Genomic DNA, 27,544 nt, shown 5'->3' on the forward strand with positions numbered 1-27,544 from the left:
GATAAAGATAAGAGCTTTCATCGCTAGTGCAAAGCAGACTCTCTGACCAGGGCAATGACAGATTTTGGAGACGTTTCCTAGCAGTATTTCCTCACTCTTTTAACACATCCTTTAAAAAAGAGCTAACTGTAGTTTAACCTACAGCTAATTTTGCACTATCATTTTAAGGATCTGAGACACTACTTCACATCACCATTTTGAGCACAACTTAATGCACATCTGGAAAATACGAAGACCTTTGGTTTGTGCTACACAGCAGATCTGATGCACCATTACATCAATAAAATACTTTTTAAGTTTAATACAGTGAGAAACGATTAATTTTTTCTTAAACTACCCTTTATTAAAAAACATAAGCATTTGTAAATATATAAAAATATAAAAGTACCAAGTGCTTCTTGCTTCCCAGTACAGTAGGACTCAGGACTGGCAGGTGAATTTGGTGTTAATCTGTTTGGTGTATTAGGTCCAGGGCTGCAGAACTGATCGGCTAGTTTTGCAAAAGACAGCTAGTCTCATTCCTCTGACAGGTCCAAATTGGTCTTGTTTCACCTCAGTTTGAGACTTCCTTCCTTCTCCTTTTGACAAACATCAGTGCTCACTGGAGAGAGCAAGGCTGGAGCTGTAGGAACTAGCAGGCTCCCTAAAAGGATGCAGCTAGGTGTTTTATAAAGGGCAACATTTCCAGTTGCTAATGGGGAAGACAATTCAGGGACTGAGAGAGCTCCTCTGTACAGTGTTCCTCAGGGAAAGTTCATCCTTTGCTTTGGGATCATCCTTTAGCTAGACTGGACAAAACCAGTCACAGATCCAGTTTGCATCAAGTTCCCTTAATCAGCAAGTACTCAGATCCCCCTGCAAGATGCATCACCGAGTCCCATCTATCTCATTTTTTTTACCACTGAAATGTTATAGGGTAAAAAGTTCTCAGGTTGTACATCTAGACCTGAACACCAAAGCAGGACAGTGGACTGCTGTGGAAGTACTGTAAAATGAAAAATCCAGTTGTACCCATTGCAATTTTTAGGGTAACTGAACTCCAAATTGGATCTTTTGTGTCACTACCCATCTCTTCTAACACTGAAGAACAGCTGTCAGTTGCAGAGAGAACTGGAAGGTGCTTGTTGGTGTTGTTTCTTACTTGGTCTTCCCCCAAAAGCCCCTATCATCTGCAGAAACTTATCACAGGTCCCTGCATTCTCTAAGTGTTCACCTTTGTCAGTTCTTCTGACAGCTTCCACCACACCAGGCCACTCCTGTGTCATTCCCTAAAAAAGTGAGCTGCCCTCTCAGTGTTCCCCTATAGGAAAGCATGACTTGGCCTGGGGAGGGTACACTATCCTAATCTTAAACAGCAGGTTTGTCTTCTTTTGGAAAACTTAAACCACTGCAATTGCAGGAGAGTTGGAAAAACAACAGAAACCCAAGTAAAACAAGCTTATCCTGAATGTCTCAGCATCTGGCAGGGGACCAGAAGGGTGAGGAATCCTGCCACATTTAACTTCTGCTGCTTGCAGATACTTTCTTTTATAGGCAGCGCTGCAGGCAGGGCTTTTTTTTTTTTTTCCCGTTTGTAGGAGATGACCAAGTGACTCATTGTAACAGACCTGTATTACCTATCACATACCTACACTTCCTTGCTGCAATGGAAGCATGCTCTAGCTTGTACTGCCCTTTTTAGCTAAGAGACACAGTAAACTCGAACCTTGGAGTGGAAGAGTTGTTATGCTATACAGGAACCACAGTCTGTTAACCTAAAATTTTCCACTAGGTTTGTGATAGGCATGGCTTCCACACCTCTGAAAGCTTCACCCCTGATCCAAGTACATGAAAATGAAAAAATGGCTGAAATATGATGCTTCTCTTCTCTGTAACGTTTCTTTAGCTTGAATCAAGTCAGCTAAAAATCCCTGCCACCTGCATAGCTGTCCAGTCTCTCTTTGACCTTTCTGGCAGCACAGCCTTTCTTACAGCCAGGACTCACAAATAAACACAAGACTGGGGGAAGCACAGTAAAGGTGTCCCAGTGACTCTGCTCTAGCCCTTGCTTGTTGTGCAACAGGACCCAGATACCACAGTGTGCCAGCTGAGCATTTGAAGTCATGCACCCTGTCCACAGGCATGAGTCCTTCCCTTACTGGGCCCTTGGCATGCCCTTTTTGGCTTGGTTAGGCTTCAGGAACATCTGCTGTTGCTGTATCTTCTGCCTTGACCAAATCACCACTTTTTGTCTCAGTATGGAGCCGCTTGTAGTCAGTGTGGAAGAAGATGACATAGAAACAAGCCATAGCACTGCAGAGGCCAGCCAGCACCAGTACCGGAACTGCAAGGAAGATACACTTTTAGATGGTGAATTCACAGCTCCCCATGAGTGCAGAAGTCTAGAGGTCAGCTCCCCAGCAACTGCACAGCCTGGGTGATTTCACAGAATCATAGAATATCTCAAGTTGAAAGGGACCCATAAGGATCATCCCTGTTCCATAAGAAACTCCCTGTTCCTTGCAGGACTACCTAAAGCTGGATCATATGACTAAGGGCATTGTGCAGACACTCCTTGTACAGGCTTGGTGCCATGACCACTTCCCAGGAAAGCCTGTTCCAGGGACTGACTATATTTACTTTATAGAAAGTGACTTTGCAAAAATGCAATTTGTAATTCTACATATGTCTGAATTTGTAATATGTAGAAAAATGTGACTACCAGGTTGTCTTTACTACATCTTACAGACTGCCACGACCTACAACCTTGCTGAATATTAGTTTCTTGGTGATGTATGTTTCCACCAACACTGAAATGCAGCTACTTATGAATGTGTGAAAAAGGGGACATCAGGTAGAAAAGTATCAGAGAACTTGTTCTAAGCAAAGAAACTACTGTGACCAAAGACACTGGTGAAAAAAAAACTCAGATGAGAGCCACAAGAAAATATTGGTTTTCATTACTAAAAAAAAATCTCCGTTTGTAAAGCTACATATATTGGAGGTCTATTATATATCAATTTAATACATATTAGTTTATGCTTCACTGATTAGAATCATTGAATTGAACAGGTTTGAAGGGACCTTTAAGATCATCAAGTCCAACCATCAACCTAACACTGCCAAAACCACCACTAAACCATGTCCCTAAGCACCATGTCTACCTGTCTTTTAAATACCTCCAGGGATGGTGACTCCACCACTTCCCTGGGCAGCCTGTTCCAATGCTTAACAACCCCTTTGGTGAAGAATTTTTTTCCTAATATCCAATCTAAACCTCCCCTGGAACAACTTCAGGCCATTTCCTCTTGTCCTATCACTTTTTACTTGGGAAAAGAGATCGACAGCCACCTCTACAACCTCCTTTCAAGTAGTGGTAGAGAGCAATAAGGTCTCTCTTCAGCCTCCTTTTCTCCAGAACAAACAACCCCAGTTCCTTCAGCTGGTCCTCATAAGACTTGTTCTCCAGACCCCTCACCAGCTTCATTGACCTTCTCTGTACATGCTCCAGCACCTCTATGTCTTTCTTGTAGTGAAGGGCCCAAAATCAAACACAGTACTCGAGGTGGGGCCTCACCAGTGCCAAGTACAGGGGGATGATCACTTCTCTAGTCCTGCTGGCCACACTATTCCTGATAGAAGCTAGGATGCTGTTGGCCTTCTTGGCCACCTGGGCACACTGCTGGCTCATATTCAGCTGGCTGTCAACCAACACCCCCAAGTCTTTCTGCACCGGGCAGCTTTCCAGCCACTCTGCACCAAGCCTGTAGCACTGCATGGGGTTGTTGTGACCCAAGTGCAGGACCTGGCACTTGGCCTTGTTGAACTTCATATCATTGGCCTCGGCCCATCGATCCAGCCTGTCTAGATCCCTCTGTAGGGCCATTCTACGCTTGAGCAGGTCGACCCTCACACCTAACTTAGTGTCATCTGCAAACTTACTGAGGGTGCATCTCCTCCCAAGGGCTACCCCTGAGGACAGTGGGCAGCTTACAGTGGGACAAAGCCAGTTTGGTAACAGCCAAATCTTGTCTCACATAACACTGGCATAGGAAGAGCATTTGGGTGAAGTCTTGGAGGTTTCCCCATAGCTTGGAGGTCTTACACCAGTGCACACAGTGTCTTTGTGGCTGTGTGTGTTTCTGTGTATATGTTTGTGTTGCGGGGTGGTGAGGAAATTTACAAGGAAGACTGAACCAAAACAGTTACTTGAGTTTTATAAGAGAACAGGTCCCCACAGGTAGTGCTTCTTGTTATATCATCCAAGATCAAAGTGCAGGAAACATTCACTATGGATAAACTTTTATCAAAGCAAAGTTTCTTTTTTCCAGCTCTGATCTGATGAGTTGAAGAGTTGCAGGCTTTCAGACATGAAGCAGTCAAACTGCTTTTTGGGGACAGTTATTGTGAAGATTTGTTCCCTACCAGCTAGTGGAGCTTGTTCTGAGGAGTTTCTGCTCAGGCAAGCAGGATATATTTAAAAGGTGTTTGCCAGCCTTTGTGTTACAGTAACTCCCCAGGACTTGGTGTCAGTATTACATAAATAGGAACCAGCTGAGAGATCAAGACCAGGGTTTAGCCTACATTGAAAACACATGTGTACTCCTGTTCATCTCAGTCACTTCTCCTGACCAGCTAGGAAAGGAAGCATGGAATAAGTCAGAACAAAGCTGTACTGGCATGTTACAAACCCCTGTGTTACAAACAGCTCTGTGTGCAGAAGCAAGGGAATTAGCGTTCTGCCAATGCACTTGTAGTCTTCGCTTCCCACACTGCAAAGCAGCACATGCTGTGCTACGTGGACAGTGCCTCCCCCCAGAAAAGCTGCTTTCTAGCTTTGGGAAGCTCAGGTCTCTGCAGGGTGGTCGTAAGAGAAATGTTAACCCAGATTCAGCAGCAGCATTCATGGCACCTTACAGGTCTTCCCATTTAAATCTCATAGGCCTGGTTTATCAGGAGCAGTGAGGAGTGCACAATCAGGGTGGGAAAGGTGGCTAAGAGATACGCTACAATAGGAATCAGTCTTGCAGGCTCCCTCACAGTGAGACCTGGAGGACAGATGGAGGTAAGTGGGGTGCAACTGAGTGTCCAGTGTCATCTCCCAAGGACATACTTACTTGTCCAGTCCAGGGCTCCATCCTGGTCAAGGGTGCAGGTGGAGGCTGGATCCTCAGAAACACGCACGGTGAGGGCTTGTAGCAGAATCATTAAAATCACACCTTCAATCTGGCTGTGGGGAGAAGCCAGCACGAAGTCAGGTGCCTGCCTGATTCATCAGGGCTGCAGGCAAGCCTAGTTTCCCCAGCAGGAAGAAAGGGAGGCCCCTTTCTGGAGCAGAGTCCTTCCAGCAGAGAAAGCTACTATCGGCTTCCTCTGGACCAGATGCTTGGTTAACTGGCACTGGCTCACAGGGTGTGCAGGTCAGCCTTTCAGCACACCCCGAGGCACAGGGCCAATGTGGCAGGACCACTATATACTCCCTCTGGAGGCGGACAGGTTTGAACTACAGCTGTAAAGGAGCTGAGACTTAGTCAATGACCAGACCTGGAAATACCTCTCACTGCAGGGTTGAGCATGAGAAAAAGTCAGGCTACGACTTCAGCCTCCTCCTCATTGCCAACTGTCCAGCAGCGGCAACAAAGTCCACAACCAGTGGCAGACAACAGCCTTCAAAGGCAGTGTCTAATATCCCTCTTTGATGTTTCTCACTGCTGCAGCTCCATGTGACACACACACATGGCACCAGCCCACGTATATCACTGCTTAAGGCTCCAACAAGTCATTCCCACTGCAGTCCAGTGCCAGCCCCAGGCATGTAAATTGATCACAGGAGGGACTGTTACTGCCCCATCTGTTTGACCAGCTGCACTGTTAGTGATGAGCCCGATCTCACTCAGCAGAGCACTGAGACCTGACAAGTCCCTGTACTGCCACGGGAACGGGTGCCCCTCTCAGGCATACAGCCCCCTGGGCGTGGTTAAATCCTGCTTTCTGCCAAGCAAGGGAGACATTCATCTTCCTTCTTGCTTTTCTTGCACTAATTCCACATAGTCCTCCTTGCTTTAAAACCTTTAGCTCTCCAGCTCTATGGCTCGGCGAGCCAGCTCTCCCCTTGCCACAGTCATGTGCACGGACACCAGAGAGAAGTTCAGCAGGATGGCTAGCACCGATGTCCACCCTCTTCTCTATCTGCACCCACCCCCTCTGTGTGGGTGTATGTGTGTGTTTGAACCCAAGCTCAGCTGTGAATTGGATTTAACCTGCCTGCTTACCTTGCAACAAAAATCAGGCCTGTAGATGTGCCCTCTCCCACGGGGTAGGAGCACTCCACAGCCAGCTCCATGGCAATAGGGTAGATGGCAAAACCAAAGAAACCAAAGAGCGAGCTGGTGATGGCCAGTGTGATGGCCTGATGTCTGAACCGAGAAGTCTGCAGACAGAAAAGCAACACCAAAGTCTCAGTGTCAGCACTGCTGCTCAGAGAATCTCTGAACCCATAACCTGCAGGAAATCCCAAGGGCTCACCGTTCTCACCAGTACCTTCCCTACCTGTTTCTGAAACCTCTCTTTTATCTCTAACCCTCTGGTCAACAAATGGCTACACGGTGGAGATCTACCTGTTTAATTTAAGCAAGGGGAGAGAGGACCAGCAGAATTACCTGAAAAGCATTGATGTGGTCGTCTTACTGTGACTTGACTTCCTGGTCAGTAACTTACCAGGAGTGTGTGTGTTCAGTGTATCTCCAGCACAAAGTAGAACACACAACTTCCTCCCAATGCAAGCTAACATTTCAGAAGTGGTGTCTGCATTGGGTTATGTATGAGAATTCACTGGGTTACTGCAGCTCATTGATAAGGAAAACTACTCCTTATCATGTCAGATGCATGTTTGTAACATTGGAGTTTTACCACAAAAAAAAAACCCCAAAGCAATCAAAAAAACCACATGAAACATTCACAAACCCTGAACAGTCTTCTCTTTAACTCTGGAGGAAAGACCATGGGTTTGTCCAGACAATGCTACTAAAGTCAAGGGCATAAATCCTGCAGCCACAGTGTTGCTACCTCGTTCCTTAGCCATGTAATAAATTCCAGAGAGGAACACGAGGCGTCTGTCCTGCATGGCTGCAGTAGGCCTGGCCAAGCTAAACTGGTAAAGTCAAGGAAAACTCTGTGTCTGGAATCTGAATTGAAAGCATCAAGACATCAAGCAGATTTGAATGGGTGTTTTTTGTTTTACTACTTTGAACTACTAGTTCATCTGTACGGGATAAAGGGGACGGAAGGAAGTGGAGGAGGGAAAGGTTTCCTTGTTACTCCTGACATAGCCTCTTGCCTGCCTTGTGCCTCACCTGAGCCCAGGCATGCTCACTTGTCTTCAGACCATCCTCCCAACAAATGTCAGAGTACTAAAGGGGGAAATGCACAGTCTGCTTTAGGCACCTTTCCTACACTGAGAAAGGCATTGCATTTGTCTGTCTCTTCAAAGTGGAGCTAACATCACTGGGATCTTGACCCAGGGGAAGGTGGGGTCATGCTGCATTGAAAGTCTGGATTTTTCAACATACAGGAGAAATGCGCAGCACAACCCTGTTGGGAAAGCAGAGACCTGCACCAGTCTAGGTCCTCTGTAGCTAGGAGTCCTGTGCCTCTTGCTCAGGTTTCTGCTGGATGATGGCTTCCGTTGGCAATGACTATGCTTGAGTTCAGCACTTGCAATCCAGCGTCATGTCTGTAAAGTCTCCAGGTTCTGCATTCCTCTCCTGGCTGGATTCAAGTGTCTCCCTTTTCTGCATCTTCCTTGTCTTGTCCTTCTCAAGGAAATACTACAGAACCAGCCACATAATTAGGTCCTTTTTGCTAATCTTACACTCCTGGCAGCCACAACTGTTAAAGGCAGGTGTTGGAAAAACTATGGAATTTTTGCCAGTTCATTTTTGTAAGATGGATATTCAGCAATTCGACTTTTGGAAAGAATGGTCTCAGGGCCAGTAAACAAACACAGTGATCCAATGTAAGGAAGTAAAATTATGCCTATTTATATCCTCAAGCAGTTGTCTCAGGCTCCACAGTGACTGTGGAATCCTCAGTAAAGGGATTTTCTTTAAAATGTTACTAGCCCAGAGAGATAATCCAAAAGTATAACATGTGGCTTAATAAATACTATGACATCAAATGACCTTGGTTTGAGTTGATGATTTATTGGGTGGCAACAGAACAAAGCCCACAGGTATGGTGCAATGCAAGGGTGAACTCACCACTGCGAACATGATGCTGGCAAGGGCACTCAGACAGAAACAAATCTTGGTGGACTCTATGAACTTCCTCGTCCGGTCAACATACAGGCCTAGCAGGAAAGCACCCAACAAACCACACACTGTGAACAGTGCACCATTCAGGCCAGCAAATTCCTGGAGGGCAGAAGAACAAGTAACTGAGCAACTAGGGCAGTTAGGAAAGAGGTTTTAATGTCACTGACCCATCTGCTAGCTGCTAGTGGGTAACTTACCAAGGTAAGAAAAGCTTCCCTACCTGTTGCAATAGCTGAGGCTTCAACAGGGCTCTGAGTAGCAAATAATGGGGTCCAGGTGCTGCTACAAGTGTGTAGGGACAGCAGGGTCACAGCACTCCCAAAGTCTCAATGGATGACAAGTCTCTGCACACTTGGCAAGCAAGGCTGCTTGCAGAACAGCAGCAGTTACCTGGCATTAAATACTCCAGTCCAGGCACGAGACTGCCTTGTCCACTCTGGTGGCAACAGGTCTGACTACCCTGGGATCTGCTCCTGTTTATAATCATGCTCCTAGCCCTTTTCTTACTAGGGACCAGGGACCAGGGACCTGCACTGGCAGAATGCCTTCCACAAGGCTGGCAGCCCCAAAGCATGTTAGATGAGCCACCACATTGCCTGGCTGTAGCAAGGAGGTTTAATTACAGAGGCAGCGAGCAGTAGTTAGTAACAGAGCAGTTACATGCTCTGTTGCCTTCAGTGACTATCTTTGCTTGTCCCACTCCTTCAACTCTGTAAGAATTGAAATGCAGACATCAATACTGGAAGCAGGGAAGTTTTAACAAACTTGGGTAAACGTTTTTGGGAGCCTCAGGGGCAGACTGGAAGGAAAGAGTATCTGGAACAGCTTCTTTGGGCTAAAGGGCCAGGGCAAGCCAGTCACACACAAACAAAAGCATCAAGATGCACAAAAAGCAAGGCTGCAAAGTTAAAAAGGTTTCCAGTTAAACGTCAATGGAGTGTGCAAATGTGACCTGGCTATGGAGCACTGAGTGAGGTATCAGACCTGGGAGTTGAGAGGGAGTGGACAGGACCAGACGTGTAGGCGCCCATACATGACAGCTGGAGAGGTGGTGTAAGAGGACCTCCATAGGGATACAAGCAGCAGGACTGAAGTGCTGCCTGCCTAAGGGGAAATGCAGGAACTGGGGCAGCCCTTTGCTATTGCAGGGAGAGCACAGAAGGAACCAGCTGTGCACACACTGTACTCAACCATATTTTGCTCAACGATAAAAGTAGCACTTAGCCAGTGTCGCTGGAAGGATGGGGAAACAGCTGTCACTGTACCTGTGACTTCCTCTGCTGCCCTAGCTTCATGTAAGACTGTGAAGATGGAAAGGTGCTTGCATCAGCCTGCCTTCAGCTTCACTTTAGGGCTTGCGTCGGCCCATCCTGCCCTGGAGAAGGTGTCAGAAGGCTGCATAGACATTAGTGCTCCGGAGTGGCTTAGAAAAAACACAATACTCTTTTTTTCCTAAGAAGTGTTTGAGGAGTAAAGTTTTTCATTTGCAAATGGGAGCCTGGCCATGGGCAGTAATGAAAATGCAGAACGTCCATTATACTGAGAGATTGACTGTGCTCTGGATTAATGTACTGCTTAATCTATAATTAGATAATGTGCACAAATAAGATACGAGACAGCACAGCATATTCAACTGTCTTCATTTTGCTCTGAGTCCCTTATCAGGGAAAATAATTTTGATTGTATCATAGATGATGTGGACAATAGGGAGGAAAGGAGGAATACTCACATTTGAATATCCCTTTTCACAAAGGATCTGTTCTAGCAGAGCTGAAAAGCAGGTGAACATCCCAATTCCTCCTCCAAAGCACACTGCCAGGATGATGTACGGCTTATTTCTCAGGAGCTAGAGAAAGAAGTTAACGTATCATTTAAACAAGTGGAGGCCTGGCTGCAGCAGCAGGCTTGAGGATCAGTGGCTCTGACCCCTCAGTTGGCAATGTTGACAGGGCAACCCTGTGATCATTGGAGGAATTTGGCTTTCTCATGTCAGTCCAGCCAGAGGACAAGTTAAAATGGGGACCGTGTAGGGAGGAAGGATCTCTTCAGTGCCCAAATTCTTTCTTCGCTTTGCCTTGTACTGTCCTGCCTGTTACCACATCTGCTCAGAAGGCTCAGATTGTGTGGTCCTCTTGGATTAGCCCAGGTGTGCCTGTTTGAGCTAGCCGAACGGCAGTCAGCCCACAGCTGAACAGTCAGATACCATCCCTTGCAGCTTTGCTACAAGCAGCTTCCACTCCCTGAGGAAGGAAGGAATCCTGGTCTCCTTCAGGGGGATTTCCATGTTTGGTTTGGTGAAGCAGAGTTCAGAGTCTGCTTTGTCAGCAGATCCCCCAGCATATCCCTGTTTGACAGGGCTGCATCCTTCACTCCAGCACTGATCTGTCTTTGTGCTACAGCACTTACCATTTTGAGTCCTGTGAGGAATGGCTTGGAGGTAGAGTTAGTGGCACTGGCCGAAGGAGGCGTTGGAGGAACCTTCTCATGAATCCCCACAGTTGCTAGAGCACAGGCTGTAACTGCTGGGATGGCATAAACACCCAGCTACACAACACAAAGTAAAGACATGTTAGCAGTCTTTCCAGCTCCGCTGCCTCCAAATAAATAAATTAGCTGGACCCCAATCAGCCCAGCTGGCTGATCAAAGCAGTTTTCATTTACCATCAATGGGATGTGCTTTCCTTCAGGAACTAGTGCAGGTGACAGCATGTTTGCTATAAGAACACCCAAGGGATTGGCTGGAAGGAAATAAAACAGAGAGACACTTTTTTCATGCAAGCAGTCAGAACCATGTGTGTGACCCTACTGCCAGTCAGCACCAGACCTGGAGTATGCAGCAAAGCAATGAGAAAGAACAGAACAAGGCATATATAGGGGGAAACCAGGAGGGGAACATTTGGAGAAGTTGACTGTGTGGTCTTACCATTGCCACATCTGTTCCTTCACCCCCATGAAGTCCATTCTATAAACCCGTTTCCCTACAGGTCTTAACTCCTGTAAACTGGTTTTCATCTGTGAATTACAGTGTCCTCAGCCTCACAAGGCTGCCTCAGTAAATGCTAAGCTAAAGGGACAAAATGAAGATGGAAGAATCCATGCCATCTGTCCTGACGTTATAAAGCAGCAGTAACAAATACAGGTGCTTTCCCTTCTTTACTTCCCTATGCCATTAGGCATGTATACATATGAATAAAATCCCCCTGAGCCTTCTTGAGGGTGAACAGCCCCAGCTCTCTCAGCCTCAGCTGGCATGACAAATGCTCTGTCCCCTTAACTGTCTTAGTGGCTCTTAACTGACTTACACTAAGATGTCCATGTCCTTTCTGTACTGAGGAGCCTAGAACTGGACACAGCTCTTCAGATACGGACAGGGGACCTCCCTCAAGCTGCTAGCAATGGTCTTCCCTATGGTCACCAGGATGCCACTGGACTTCTTTGCCAAAAGGGCATGAAAAGCAGGAAAGCCCTATGACAACTCTCTAAAAGTTGTCTAAAGTCTAGATCATTCCTGACACCTTTCCAGCCAATGCATTTCCTTAGTAAAGCCCAAGCTGTCATACAAGTCAATCTGATACCAACCACAAAAATCACATCACAGAAGAGAATCTTGGGCACTTGTCTGTACTGGAGTAGTGGGTTGCATTGTTATGGGGCTGGACCTAAGCAGCATGTAAAGCAGCACTCCTGGGACCTAGCTTGGGAATGTCCAAAATTGCAGGAGACATTTTTTTAACTTCAATGCAATGTTCTGCAAACGGTCAAACAAGTAAAGTTGATTTTCTACTAGTGCGCAGGGATGAGGTTAGGAAAGCCAAAGCCAACCTGGAATTCAGTCTGGTGAGAGATGTGAAGGGCAACAAGAATGGCTTCTACAAGTACATTAGCAGCAAAAGGAAGATTAGGGAAAATGTGGGCCTGCTGTTGGATGGGGCAGGAGATTTGGTGACAAAGGTCATGGAAAAGGCCAAGGTATTCAATGGCTTTTTCACTTCAGTCTTTCCTGATAAGACCAGCCTTCAGCACTGAGACCAGAGGTAAAGTCTGAGGTAAGGAATATTTGCCTTCAGTGTTGGAGGACTAGGTTAGGGACAATTAAGTAGACCAGACACACACAGGTCCACGGGACTGAGGGGATGCACCAATGACGGCTGAGGGAGCAGGCTCTTTTCATTGCAAAGCCATTCTTGGCTATGTTTAAAAGACCATGGCAAGTCCAAGAGGTTCCTGAGGACAAGGTGAGCAGGAGCAGTCAGCAAAGGAGATATGCTTAACCAACCTAATAGCTTTGTACAGTGAGATGACTGGCTGGGTGCATGAGGGGAGAGCAGTGGATATTTTTTATCTCAACTTTGCTAAAGCTGTTGACACTGTCTCCCATAACATCCTCATAGACAAGCTGACAAAGTACTAGCTAGGTAAATGTACAGTGAGATGAACTGAAAGTCAACTGAACAGCCAGGCCCAGAGGATTATCACCACTGGCATGAAGTCCAACTGGACACCAATCACTAGTGATACTCCCCAGGGGTTGATACTGTGGCCAGTACAGTTTAACCTTAATGAAAAACCTGTACAATAGGGCACAGTGCACCCACAGCCAGTTTGTTGATGATGTGACACCAGAAGGAGTGGCTGATAGAAGAGGTGGCTATGCTGCCATTTAGAGTAACATCAACAGGCTGCAAAAATGGGCAGAGGGGAACCTTATGAAGTTCAACAAGAGGAAATGTAAAGTCCTTCACCTAGAGAGGAATAACCTCATCCATCAATACACACTGGGGCTGACCAACTGGAAGGCAGCTCTGCAGAGAAGGACCTGGTGTGGAGGTAGGGGACCTGGTGGACACCAACTTGACCATGAGCCAGCAACACAACCTCATGTTAAAGAAGGCCACCAGCATCCTGGGCTGCATTAGGCAGTGTTGTCAGCAGAATGTGATCCTTCCCCTCTACTCAGCACTAGTGAGGCCACATCTGGAGTACTGCGTCCAGTTCCGGGCTCCTCAACATGAGGGAGACACGGACTTACTGGGCCAGCAAAGGGCTAAAAAAATGATTAAGGGACTGGAGTTTCTGACATGCGAGAAGAAACTGAGAGAACTGGGATTGATCAGCCTAGAGAAGCTGCTGGAAAGCAGTTTTGCAGAGAAGGATATGGGGTCCTGGTGGACTGCCAGTTGACCATGAGTCAGTAATGCACCCTTGCAGAAAGGTGTTCAACAGCATCCTGGGCTGCATTAGGAAGAGCATTGCCAGCAGGTGAAAGCTGGTGATCCTGAGTAGAGACTCAACCCTGTTGAGAAACATCTGGAGTCCAGAGACCAGTGCTGGGCTCCTCAATACAAGAAAGATACACAGTTAATGGAGCACATCCAGTCAAGGGCCAAAGACATGATTAAGGGACCACAGTAAGTACCTCTCATACGTAAAGAGGCTGGAAGAGCTGGGACTGTTCAGCCTGGAGAAAAGAACCTTGATCAGAGATTGTAAAGAAGAGGGAACCAGACTTTTCTCAGTAGTGCCCAGTGGCAGGATAAGAGGCAATGGGCACAAACTGTAACAAAGGAAACTCTGTCTGAATATAAATTTTTTTACTGTGACACAAGTTGAACACTGAAACAAGTTGCTCAGATAAGTTTGCAACATCTCCATCCTTGGAGAGAGTCACAACCTGACTAGACACGACCCTGGGCAACCTGCTCTAGCTAACCCTGCTTAAGCAAGGCATTGGACGAGACAATCCCAAGAGAAGCTTTCCAACCTTGTCTGTTCTATGATTCTGCTGCAGCAGCATTAATAGTGCTATAGCACACAACAGCTGTAGCATTTCTGCTCTGTACTTGGCAAAGTACTAGTTTATGATCCTGGTGAAATGTTACCAGTACACAATTACCAGCACAATAATCAGTTACCAGTACACAGTTAAACAACAGTTTCCAAGGAGAGGGATTCAAGCTTCTCTGTCAGGGGAAAGTGCATCTGGGCATTGTAGGGGACTGCCTGAAAACTAATCTCAGGTGTTTCCACGAACTATCAGCATACTGAAGCAGTTCCAGAAGGTATCAGTGGGGGGTGGAGATGTGAGCATTGGGCTAAATTTGAAAAGACTAAGTAAGACTACCTGAGTAATTACAGGGTTCCGGCTGCCTTCTCTTTCTGGGAAGAGAAATTATATGAGCCTAGACTAAGAATGGAAAGGAGATCACTGGAGTTAATCAAATGTACATAACAGTCCAGGGGTCCTGGTGGATTAGCTTTCAGGACTCTGCAATGCAGCTGTGTGTTTTGTGGACAGTGATGCTGATGCGCTAAAACTTTGCAGGGTGCAGAAAACGACATGCTGACAGACAGCAGTAAATGAAGAACCCCATGGATGAAGCAGAGGCCATTTCAGTGGACCCAGACAAGTCTTTCTTCTCCTGACAGAGGAAAATTTTTCATGGTATTCACAGGGGATCAGTTCTTGGCCCTGCACTGCTTGTCTGTGAGTAAGTCTCTACAAGTGATGGGGAGGATCGAGATACGATAAATATTCAAGAGCACAGATGAGCCATACTGATTTCAGTTGCTCAGCAGGATCCTGGGTGCAGGGTTGTTTTTTTATGTCTGCACACAACCACAGGGAAGCCTACCCAGAGGTGCTAACAGGAGCTGTGGGGATACTGACAGGAGGCTGTAGGGCTAGTTTCTGCATGCAGCACTGATACCAACAGTACTGCAATGCTGAGCGCTGCTCTGGCATTAACAGAGGAAATGGGTATTGATAAATTGGAGCGAGCTGAGAGAAAAAGCTCATGTGAGGAACAGGCAGACATGGAAATACGTGGGAAGAGGCAAAGGGAAATGTGCTTGTAAAGTGACTCGATTGGAGCCGTTCAGTCTTTCAATACAAAGGAGAGAAGATGTGACTCAGTCCATAACTACCTGACAAACAGGTGCAACAAGACTGAATAGTTGGGGGATAAGAAGCATCAAGACAAGAAGTAACACACAGACATTTGCCAGTGCAGTAATTAACCACTGGAGTAAATAACTGGGGCTGTGACTCCTAGGCAATATTTAAACTTTCTTGAAATGAAACCCCGATTTTGTACAGCAGACTGTAATGAGTGTAACCAGACAGTATTAATGGAGACCCTCTACATAGCAAGATGTAGGTGTTGCAGTGGATAATAATCACAGCCCCTTCGGTCATCACACTGATACCTCAACATGCCACAGACTGAACAGCATCAGGTCTTGGATTTCCACTGTTCCTTGCTCTACAGTTTTATTCTTTCCCGTAGTTAGATCCATTTAGTCCTGCAAGGACTGAGGACATTATGTGAAGGAAATGGTCTTTGGCTGCTCTGGCTGCTCTCACCTAAAAAAAGCAAGTTGTCTGCAGGCTGGGGTCCTTCAGGCAGGCTCAGTGGTCACTGGTAGTATTTGTATTGCAACACACTAACAACAGAGCTCCTTCTCCAGCAGGGAAGGGGAAGGTCTATCTCAAATTTGGGAAAGAAGGTGAGCTGTCAGGTCCACCCTGTTCTAGGGAAGGCAGTGCAAAAAGAATTTATTTGTTAAGACAGCATAAATCTTGCTAAAAACGGTGCCCATACTCTGGGTTTGCAGCAGCACTGGGAAAGCTGTACAGGGGTGCTCCTATAGTGCCCTTTTCCCCATGTCTACCCCTTCCCCACAACTCCAGGGCAGTGGGGAGGGAAGGTGGCTGTTGGCTGTTCTGAGGGAAGGGCAGGCAGGGCTTCCACACACATGTAGGTACTATGACATTTCCCAGCTGGAGCCAGTGAGCCAGCCCCATTTCTGGGGCACCTCTCAAGTCCTTGGAGAAAGAAGATATTTCTTCTGGCTGCTGAGGAAATGTCACATGGAGGGAAGAAACAGGTCTGTCAAGTGCAGTATCCTGTTTCTAGCAGGGCCCAAAGGAGCCAAGAGAGAAGTGAGAGTAGAGCAAGTCTATCTAGTGCCTCACCTCCAGTTTCCCAGCTTCCAGGCACTTTGCAAGGCAGATGTGGTTTCTGTGTGGGTAGTCCTGCTGCATTTAGCATCCCCAACATGTTTGTGTGGCCAGATGAGTATATTTCATCTGCATGTGCATACATACCGATTGGGAATACATGCTCAGCTTTGCTGCTGGATGAACTGGTGGACAAAACTGCTGCAGCAGGTTTGCCTCCATCCAGTTACACAATTTGGCAACTGACTGCTGGTATCACACACAGTTTGGACACCTTTCTAACAAGCTGCAGAATTAAGGCCACTACAGACTTTAGATTTAGTAACACTGAGGGCTGTCCCCAGCCTTTATGATAATTAAGCAAAGATGATCACCTCGTCATAGCAGAGAGGAAGAAGGCTGGGAGTCTGTGTGGCTTACTTTGAACTTTGCACCTGGATGTGGCTAAGGCCCACTTCTTGCTCCTCAGCATTGAAATGCTTGCCTGTCTTGCAGAGCCTTGAAGGCACTGGTTTATGGCACATGGCTATAAGACTCTTGGGCACAACTGTGTTTGCAGGGCCAAATGGCTGTTGTACAGGGGGTTTTCTTCGCCTGCTGCCTCTGAAAGGAAAACAAATGCTAGCAAGTTCTGGGAACCAGCAATAATATTTTGCAGCTATCACTTACACATCGATGCAATCATATTTGCTGTTGCTCTCTGATGGTCTGGGAACCACAGCGCTGCCAGTTTTGTCGGGGAAAAGATGATAAAGGGCTGTGCCAGTGCACAGAGGCACTGTCCAGTAAATAGGTACCAGTAACTCTGGGAACCCAAGTTCAGGGCCTTCAGGATGCTGAATATCCGGATGATGCTACCAGTCATGTTCAACCATGCGCTCAGGATCACCTGCAGCAAATAGAAACAGCCAGGGGTTGTGTGATGAAGCCTGAATGTCAGAACTTAATGCAACAGAGTAACTTGAACAGAGTCTCAGATGCACCACAAGAGATCCTGGGTGTTAGCAATCACTGCATGGAAAGTTGCCTGCAGACCACCCCCACCCCTTTGGGCCACTGCAAGATGCTCCTGACCCAACAGCGCTCCTTAGGGAGCAAGAGGGCTGTCCTGGCCCCACATGAGAACTACACCACAATGTAGCTTATGCGAGACATCAGACACTGTCATGGAATTGATTAGAAATCCAAAGTTCACTAATTATATTCTGTTTGCAAGTTTGCACCATCACCCATATTTTGCTGTGACAATCCAAAGATCATGGCAATGAGTCATCCAGCATACAGATCCTGCAAATGCTCTTCTGTAACACTAGTGTGCTAGAGTTTCAGTGCCACATTCCACAACACTCTTGCCCCTGGGAAGACTGTGTAGAGATCCCAGGCTGGCTTAGCATAGACCAAGCTCTGAGTTCACAAGGGTCCCTTGCTTGCATGCTGCCCTGCTGCTCCTTAAACTGGCCCAGCAAACAAAATAGCTGTGCTAACACTTTTCCATAGCAAATCTACCCAATTACAGCAAGCTCTTCACAGAGTCAGCTCACAGCATCTGTCCCTGTCAATTGTCTAAGGCAACAAAACTGAAGCAGAAAAAGGCAAGTAGGGATGCAACATTATTCTGATTTTTCCCACTGCTGCCCACCTGAGAGGTGATGTGACAGCTGTTACTGAACTAGGACAGAGCTTTCAAAGTGCTCATCCTCTGCAGCATTTGGCAAGACTCCCATTCACAGTATGCATGTTAGTGCTTTGTGCAGCTACTACTATCTTCAGGTGAAATGCCCTCAGGGAAACAGAACAGTTGAACTCACAGCACATCTGAGCCCCATGCTGTCGAGAACCCATGTTGCCACCAGACCAAATGGGATCGAGATGAGGAGGTACACTATTGAGAGCCAGTTGACCATCTCCAGGGAAATGTGGAAGTACGCAGCTGTCTTATCAGCCACAGGAGCAAATGTCAGCCACAGCTGCAGAGCAGAGAGAAAAGATGGGTAAGCATTAATACCAGAACTGAAATTCAGGATCCCCTCAAACAGTCTGAGTTGTGAAGGGGCTGGCTATCTAAGTCTCTCCTTGAAATTAGGATTGTAATAAAAATTCAAACCCCCAATGTCTGCAGTTACTCATGCTAGGACTATTTTACCACTGATACAATTATCTTGGCCCAGACCATCCCATCCATTTCACTACCTCATCCCCAATCCCCTAGTCCTGCTGCTGGGAGCTGGTAGAAGCAGAGGTCAGTACCTTTTTCTGTCCCCAGGTTGAACATGTTGGCCCCTGATGCACCTACTTACCTGATGTTAACCACAAGCAATCTTTCCAAACAAAACAGAGACTGCCATCTCCTCTCTGCAACTAAGAGCCTCTTAAACCCAGCCTAGTAATTATGGTTGCATTGGTAACCCCTAGATGTGGCCTTGTAAGAACAACTTTGCTATGTGTCAGCCAAGAGAGACATTATTCCATGCTACCGTAGACATACACTCAACGGCTAGGAAAGGGCCTAGAAATTTGCATTACTCAATATATCAGAACACATAACAGGGAAACACAAGAGGTACTTTAACAACTATCCATCTTTTCCTTCCAGTGCTGTATCTGAAAATAAACCTTGGTTTAAGCACTGGTTTCATAAGGCTGCTGTCTGCTTTTGGTTTCTTCTGGGAATGACAAGGCCTGCTTTGATCCTCAAATCAGGTCCTGACATCATGCCCACAAAAAAGAAATGAGGGTACTGCCCTGAAGTTAAGGATGTTTCTGTGGATTCTCTGTGAAGATGCCCTCTCTGATGCCTTTCAAAAAGACTAGCCTAAGCTGAGAACAGATTTCAATAATGTGGATATAAGCTACTCCACTGTTAGAAGATGATCTTGCAACTGGTGAATACTCAAGATGATCAAGTTTGCAGAAATGTGAACAAAAACTTCAGCTATAGCTTCAATTTTGGCTATAGCTTCCTACAGAACTCCAGCCACAGTTTCTTTCCAGGTACCCCCCCCTGCCATCACAAGCTTCCTGTTCACAGCCTGCATCCTGCCCACAGCATGAGCTGCCATGTTACTGTACTACTGAAAAAGGACTTGGGTAACCTCAGAGGAAGGTGTGTCCCTACACTCTGCTACTCCTTATTTCCAGTGTTCATATTTACTTCTTACATGCTGGACATCATAAAAACTACATTAAACGGAAGCAGAAGGGGAGATCAGCTTTTCTGCTTTCTAAATGTCCCTGTGCGAGTACAGCCACATGCAAATCATGGTTTACCTAAGCTTTTCTGCTAGCAGGGATGCAATGAGTAAATGGCAGTAACAGAGATGTTTTGAATGTATTATGCGTGTCCTAGCAAGGACTCCTAACATCAGCCCTTTCCTTTTCTGTGAAAGGAGCTGACATGCCAAATCTCCTGCATTCAACACAAAGCTCACATGGCCATGCTGGGCTCAGACACACCCATGTGGGATCAGCCAAAGGTCTGGCAGGGGGTGGATTTGGTGTTTACTCAGCTTCTACAATCAGGCGCATGAAGATACTGAGTGCTGAAGGAAATTGTACTTGTTAGACAACAAGGAAGCTATTACAGGTCACTGGAAGACTGGCAGTAGACTTCTAATAAAATAAGCTTTCAAAAAATTCCTTGAAATAATATATGTAGAATGATGTTACTGTCTTAACTCAGGAAGAAATTTCACCCACCTTTGTTTTTCCAAAACTGATCTCAGTCAGATTGGGATGAGAATTTAAATGTTTAATGCTAATGCACAGTTTAAATGTTACAAGCATCACTAAAGCATGAGCATTAGTTTGACTATGGGATGCTAAACTGCTGCTAAACAAAATGTAGCTGTGCATTTCCAGCAACAGTGATTCCCAGTTCCTCACTGCCTTCCAGATGGGGGTGCTGGTGATGAAACACTGTACCAGGAAACAGTGTAATTAAAGAGATGATACATCTTGTAAGCCAGCTTCAGGTACATTCTTGCCCCTTCTGTTCCTCCACACAAGATGCTCACCTATGCATGACATCATTAGGAGAATGACGCTACAAGCCAGAGCACAGCATTTTGTGTTTAGTGGCAGTACACATCTAGGCAAGGTGGGATCAAGCACTCTGGCGTGTTCCCATTAGACCTAGTAAAATCATTCCTTGCTGAAAACCAAGCATTTGGGCTGCCCTGTACTTCTATCCTGAGCAAGAGCTCCAGTTCTAGCATAAGGGTGTGAGAGCACAGAAGATGCGAAGTTGCAGGCTGTCCAAGCCTGAGTTTTTTCTTGAAAATAGGAAGTGGGTTTCTTTATGGGTCTGGAGAGAAAAAAGTATGTTTCTGCCTCCATTCTGCCTCAGTGTCAGGTGAAGAAGGCATCAAGGGGAGTCTGTGTTACACACTGCACTGCTACATTCATGTCCACATATGCTCCTCTGAAGGCAGCTCAATGGATGTCACAACAGCAGAACTGAGAGAGTACAGCCCCTTATCAATGTCTCTTCCTGCCTTGCAATGGTGACAAGAATTTCCATTCACCCATTATGACTTATGTCCTTTCTGAGTCCTGTCATGACTACAATTAACCAAAACCTTTTAGCAAACTTTGACAAATTTCCCAGCTTGGCACCCCACAGATAATGAATGCCTTGTCTCTGAGGCTTCAAATACACCCAGCTCAGAGCTCCGCACCCTGACCGCTCAACAACTACCCTGTGCAGTCCCCACAGCAGAACACACATGGGCTGCTTAACAAGTTGGATTGGATGACGTTGGAGGTCAGCAGGAGTCCACTGTCATAGGTCAAGTCATTTACACAGAAGCCCACTCAGAGTCACTCAAGCATAGGGACTCTTGCCTTTGAAAGCCAACCAACCACAACGGGTTTGAGCCCAACTCCCTAACACTTGGCAAAACTCACTTCCCATCATTACCTCACAGATTTTGCATTATTTGTTCTCAAATGACAGCTCCTGCAGTAGTATAATGCTATATCATTGGCCATGATCAGTCATGTTGTAGACCGTGGTATTTGATCCTTCAACTTTTGGGATGGACTTTTCCCTCCCTTCAGATATGCATCTAGCAGGATGTTCAAATAGCCACCGTAATAATATACACCATTTCTTCTCCAAATGCAGGAATTATAGTTCCCCCACTCGTCTCCTGAGCTCAGGCCTTAGAAGCATGTTATCTCACTGTGATTTCTTAATTTAGGGACAGCAAAAGCTCCAGTGCACGCTAGTCTGGACAGGAAGTCATACCTCAGCATAGACTCAGGCTATAAACCTGTGCTCTACACAGTGGGCACAGCAACTGATGAAGAGGACTTCTGGTCCCCTGAAGACTCTCAAGCCTGTTCTGGCTTGTACTGGAGTACAGCTGCAGTTCCCACTGCTTTCAGCATGCAGCTGGCTGATTGGGCAGCCATACCCCATCACCGAAAGAAAAGGACAAAAATGTTTTCCACCCAGAGCCTATTTATATCCTCAGTTACAGCACAGTGCCCTCCCCACCTCCTTTAACAATGGAGCACGTGGGAGCACCAGGGAAAGCAAGTGCACTGAAACTCAAACCATCTGACTGGTACTGATGTTTGAGGGGTACTGGCTCCACTTTCATCTCTCCCTCCCTTTGCTTTAACTTTCTCATAGCTGATGCTTTGTTTTCTCCTCTGCACCTCCCAGAGACAGCCTGCTCCCTTCCCCATTAATTGCAGGCCTGCTGGGGCACTCCTGTAACCCAGAACAGGTTACAGCTGTTCTCACCCTGCCCCCGTTTCTAAGCTTCTTTGTTGCTCTTTCTGATACCCTTGTAAACCCTTAACTGATTCTCAGACATGGATTCAGCCCTCTTCCTCGCAGAATCAGCCTAAACCCTTTAGTTTTCCTCCTGCTCTCATTCCCCTTCCACCTCCATCTTCTCCAGGTTCAGATCTTCTGCCCTATTGTCTTTACTGTTTTCACTCCCACACAGACTCTCCAGGACCTATTTCACCTGCAGAACCCAGTTTCCCCTCTGCCCATTCCAAGGGAGCCCAATATTTGCCCTCCCTCCCACTTCTGGAGGAGGTTACTGGTGGGCTGTGAGCCACCAATTCTCTGTCTGCAATGGTAGAAAGGTGACTGCGAAAGGATTCCATGCAGCATAAATAAACACAGCCCCAGGATTTTCAGGGCTCCAAGAGCAGTAATGATATATTGAGGCATCACAGGTATAACCAGGCACAGCCCTGCCAGAAGCAGTACTGAAAAATGTTTTTCATGAAAGGCAAGCTATTAACCAATGTCTACCTTCCTCACCACGAAATCAAGATTCTAAAAGTGAAAAGCAAAATAATTTGCAGAATGGCAAGCACATGCAACCAGGCAGGGTGGAAATAAAGCCATTTTGCCATGTCAGTGGTGGTATCAGATAGCAAACACGTCTGTATGGAACACTCTCCACTGTCTGGCATACGGTATAGCTGTGCACAATGTAGCAATGCCCCTGTAATACCTTTTATGTACAGCTTAAAAAGGAGGAGCCAAGGGGGAAGACTTACATGAGATGGGACCTTCTGCTTTGTAACAGGCACGTGCACAACTCGCCAATACCCAGGCAGGCACTGCCTGCAGCAGCTCTCCCAGTCCCAGCATGCTCTCTCCCATGCACCCAGACACTGCTTTGAAGGTGATGTAGCGTATCTTTCTTAGACATGCAGGCTGCCTTCCCCTCCCCTGGGACCAGGCTACAAAGCCCTTACACCAGACTTCTCATCTTCAAGATCAAAAGGGGCACACAGTCTGGAAGCAAACAGCCCCTGGTCTCAACTGAAGGCACCCATACTGACACAGCAGCCTAGGAAATAAGGACAGAGGTGTGATCTTCAGTAAGGTCCGATCCCTGCCTAGATGTCACTTCTGGCCTCTACAGGTCTCAGGAGGACTAGCAGGACAGAACAGCCAGGCAGCAGCAGCTGTGTGTGCATGCGTATCTACGGGGACACTGCTGGAGCAGCCAGGCGTGAGGGAGAAGTGTGCGCACCCTGCCCTGGAGCATGCCAGTCTCCACCTGTGCAGCTCTCCTTCCTCTCCCAAGTACACTAAGCAGTGGTGGAAGTCCTCCAGGCTTGATGAGTCAGGAACCACCCAGCCAAGTGTGAGCCAGCTCCAATCCTCTGATCTCCTCCTCCTCCCCAGCTTGCTCACACTGACAAGCACAGAACAGGGAAGGAAACACTCTTGGTTTCATTCTTCCATGCATTTCTGTCCCCAGCACTAAAGCAAGGAAAAGTTCCTTGTGAAAAATGAAGTTCCCAGCTGTTCAGCTTCACAGGAAGAAGGCAATGAGGAGGGAAGTATTTGCCTCAGGAGTTTACTGCTGACAGCTGTCAGCACACCGTGAATACTTTTAAACATTACGTTTTCAGAATAAAAACCCCACACACTCAAAACCACAGCATGTTTGACTAAACAAATCTGGGGAGCAACCACAGGCATAGTTATGTCACCCCTCACCAGGAGTGTTGCAAGAGACAGCTGGGGATCAATCATCTAAGCTTAGCTATAGTCAGAACAGCCTCTCTGCTCAGGACTTCAGGCAGCAAGCGAATTATACTGATGCCTACTTACGGCCTTAAGATAATGCAAGGGTTTCATTGTCAGCTAGGAATTTCCAGAATAGCCATATTTAGGAAATGAGAACCAATCTCGGGTAAAATAGTACCCACTTTGTACAGCAGGGAGAGACAGAGGCTTTTAAACTCAGGTCAGTAACAGAGATTCAGATACGGTGCTATTTACCGTTGGTGTAAAAGCCTCCCTTATATCATATTTACCCCACTGTGCTCTGGTTACATAAAGGATTTCACATGATGATGTGGACCAGGAGGAAGCAGGGAACAGTGCCCCTTTCATCACCACATGGTCTGGCCTGGCTTTGCTCAATCACAAGCCTAAAACAGACTGAACTAAGAAATACTCGATTCTCAGCCTGCCTTTGCTGCATGACCAAGTGTGCTTTCCTGCAGTGAAGTTGCTTCTACCTTGTCTTCCTGACACTGACATTCTCTCCTTCTCAGGACTGTCTTCCACTTTTCAGTGATGCTAAAGGCTACTAATAGAAAACTGCACATGTGCCTGGGTAAGAGCAGGGAATACAAGGCACCATCGTGGAAGCTTGGTCGAGCACATGAGGTGAGCTGTTCTTTCCAAGTCAGACAATTCAAAAGTCATGTGTCCTCACTATATGCATTTTGCAGATAGCCTGACATAGTAATACACAGAACAAAGTGCTGCATGCAACATTTGCACAGGAATTGAGGACACATCTTAACTTGCAAGGCAACTTTCATACCAGAGAACTGGTAAATTAATCTTTCCATCTGGAACTTTTAAACAGCAACCAACCAGTCTGATTTCATGGCCAGTCAACTACTCCCTCCATTTTAATGTGATTTTTATCAGGAACATTTAGGAGAAACTTTAGCATCAGGAACTGTTTCATTACAACTTTGTATGTCGGCATACTTGCCATTCCAGACCTTTGCAGTGGCTTAGAAACAATATTTCCACCCTAGGATATTTATTAAGCACCCAGTTTTGAAGTGGTGAAGGCTTAAGTTCTGGCTTAAGTTCATACTGTGGGAAAATAATACTGTGGACAGTCAGGAAGTTGGCAAGAGACAACAGTACAATCTTTCAGAGCTACCAAGTTTTCCAAAACATGACTCAGGACACAGCTGTAGTTGCAGATGCGTTGAAAGGACCTTTTTAAGTAACCCTCCAGTTTAAGGTTTCAGCAAAGTCAGTTCGACAAGACATCCTGGAAAGGTTTTTTACAGCTTCCTTCACCCACACTGTCACTATCCACTTCTAGCAGGGTGGTTTTTTTTCTTGCTACATAATGTTCTTGTGCTGTGTCAATTTAACTGCAAGCAAACAACATAGCTTCACATGGCTTTTCTCCAGGACACTTTTTTACACTTTTAAAGGATACGTTGGTTTTCCCGTGAGAATGCACATTCATTTATTATTTTCCATATACAGCCAAATTCTCACTATGTTTTTCCATTTCTCTACTCCAGCACTCTTGCATCATGGAATACCTACTCTTCCTTCCCAGCATTTAAATATTTGCAGGTTGCAGTGCCTGATCTTGGCTGCCAGACAGCCTGCATTCGCAGCATGATAATCCTCAAGCACATGAATAATTCTACATCAGTCTGATAATTATCAACAATGTCCTCAATGACTTGGTGAGCAACGATTTGGGCTTCCATCTTGCATTCTAAGACTTGGTAAGGGGAAATTTTATGCGTTTATATCAATAATGACTAACCTATTTTTAATCTGTTCAACAGGTGGGGCGTGATCTGGCATCCCTTTTTTCCCCAGGTCTTTCAGAATGAAGTACCTTTACACAATAAGTTCACATACCGGTATGTTTAGTGCAGAATCACTCCTATACTGTTCTGGATGTGCAACAGACCCCAAAAGGAAACCTACTTGCTCCTTTTTCTGGCCAGATAAATCTGCTCTCATAGGCCAGCAATAAGGCAGGGCAAACCCCTGCTCCTCTACCGAAGGAGTTTCAACACTGTTCTCTTATTCTTAGGTTTGAAACATGGGACTCTCACAGACACTGAATACTTTCTATTCCTCCCCGTGGCCTACGATGTGGACTCGGCAGCAATTTCAGCTGTGCTCCAGAACACATTTTGCTTCATCCCAACCTAGCTTTACACTGCGGTACTTCCTTCTGTGCTCTTCGAGATCACACACACCCGCCCCATCCTGCCCTTCCCCCATCACCACCCCTCTATGCCCCGGATCCCACCGGTTAGAAAGGGATCCGCGCAGGCCGAAGTTGTAACAGGAGAAACAAAGTTCAAAAGGAAAAAGCCCCTTATTGGGTCCCTAAGGCATGGCCAGTCTTAGGCTTCTCTGCGCTGTGCGAGTACAGCTGAGTCCCGATGTTCCAAGGATGAGGGGGTGGATCTGAGACAGGGCACTGAGGCAGAGCCTTGAAGATTGCCTGGTTGCTTCTAGGAAGAGACAAGAGGTAGTTTTGGCTCCGGCGAGCCCTGTCACCTCATCCTCCCTCGGAAGCACCAGCAGCGAGTTGTTCTCCAGAGCTCCGGCACAGGCAAGGCAGGAGAGGGGGCTGTTGGTCCTGCCTGCTCTGCGCTTCCTCCTGCGCTCAGGGCTGCTCGGGCACCCCGGGGCTGCCGGCGGCCGCCCCTTTTCCCCGGCAGCGCGGGGCCGCTCTCGCCCCTCCGGAGGAGCGTCCCCGCTGCACTGCGCGGAGGCGCACAACGCCCCCCCCCCCCCCCGCCGTCCCCACCACTTTCCCCCGGCTGCGGGGGCTCCGCCAGCCGCGCAGCGGGAGCCGCTCCCCGCGGCGAGGGAAGGCGGGCGGCCGGCGGGTCTCGGCCGGGCCGGTGCCGCCCCCGCGTCGCACTCACCATGGCGTTGGAGCAGTTCAGCAGGCACACGGCGGCCAGTAGGAACCACCGCCGCCGGTAGGTCTTGAACTGGGCCAGCCGCCCCAGGCCGTGCTCCCCCAGCAGACTCGCCGCCTCGGCACCCTCCATCGCGGCACAGTGCGGCGCGGCGCGGCACCGCCCGGCCCTGCCCCGCCCCGCCGCGCTCGCCGGCCTCCCCGAGGGCGGCCCCGGCGGAGCCACCGCCTGCCGCCCGGCACGGCCCAGCACGGCCCGGCCCGGCCCGGCCCGCAGCGTGGGGCAGCGGTGCGGGGGCGCCCTGTGGAGCCGCGCCAAGCCGGGCCACAGCTATTCCCCGCGGGTGCTGGGCCCGGCCCGGAGCTGGCTGCGCTCGCTGCCCGGGGAGCCGGGTTTGCCCTGTCGCGCTTGGCAGAAGGGAAGAGCCCGGTGCTCCGAAACGGTACTGCTAAGGCGCTCGGGGGAGAAAACTCCTGTCTTTCCCCGTATGTCGTTGAAACAACGACAGCAACATCTCTAATGCCCGTTGATAGCTCCACGTTATCCTAAGAGTCGTCGTTAACTCTTGCCTCAGGGCAGCGCCAGAGCGGCAGCTTCAGTGGTTTAGGGGTGCTGGTGTAGGAAAGAGAAGCCTTGTGGGAGCAGCCTTACCCGAGGGTGATCACTTACTGGAGTAGAAAAAGGACTAGAGGAGAATAAAGGGAGAATGCTGAGACCCACAGGGGTCTATCAGTCACGTGATGTACAGTTTGGTTATGGGTTTATATGACTGATTGTACCGCAGGCAGCAGTATTTTCTTCCCTCAGTGCAGAGACACCCACACTAGCTGTTACCTTCATCTCAAAAACTGACCAAGGAAAAAAA

General features: G+C 47.4%; 1 protein-coding gene across 1 annotated transcript; it reads right to left on the minus strand.

The window, feature by feature from the left end:
• Window positions 1-277: 277 nt before the first annotated feature.
• SLC49A3 (solute carrier family 49 member 3) lies at window positions 278-26,811 on the minus strand (the record flags this gene model as incomplete). Its single annotated transcript, XM_082497829.1, has 10 exons — window positions 278-2,323; window positions 5,097-5,209; window positions 6,252-6,409; window positions 8,238-8,390; window positions 10,021-10,137; window positions 10,698-10,835; window positions 10,953-11,029; window positions 16,921-17,140; window positions 18,060-18,218; window positions 26,683-26,811. The coding sequence occupies 10 exons, from the start codon at window positions 26,809-26,811 to the stop codon at window positions 2,169-2,171; spliced, it is 1,419 nt and encodes a 472-aa protein (XP_082353955.1). The 3' UTR covers window positions 278-2,168.
• Window positions 26,812-27,544: the final 733 nt, after the last annotated feature.

The sequence above is a fragment of the Vanellus vanellus genome (assembly GCF_965231255.1).
Source record: "Vanellus vanellus genome assembly, chromosome: Z".
Classification (NCBI taxonomy): Eukaryota; Metazoa; Chordata; class Aves; order Charadriiformes; family Charadriidae; genus Vanellus; species Vanellus vanellus.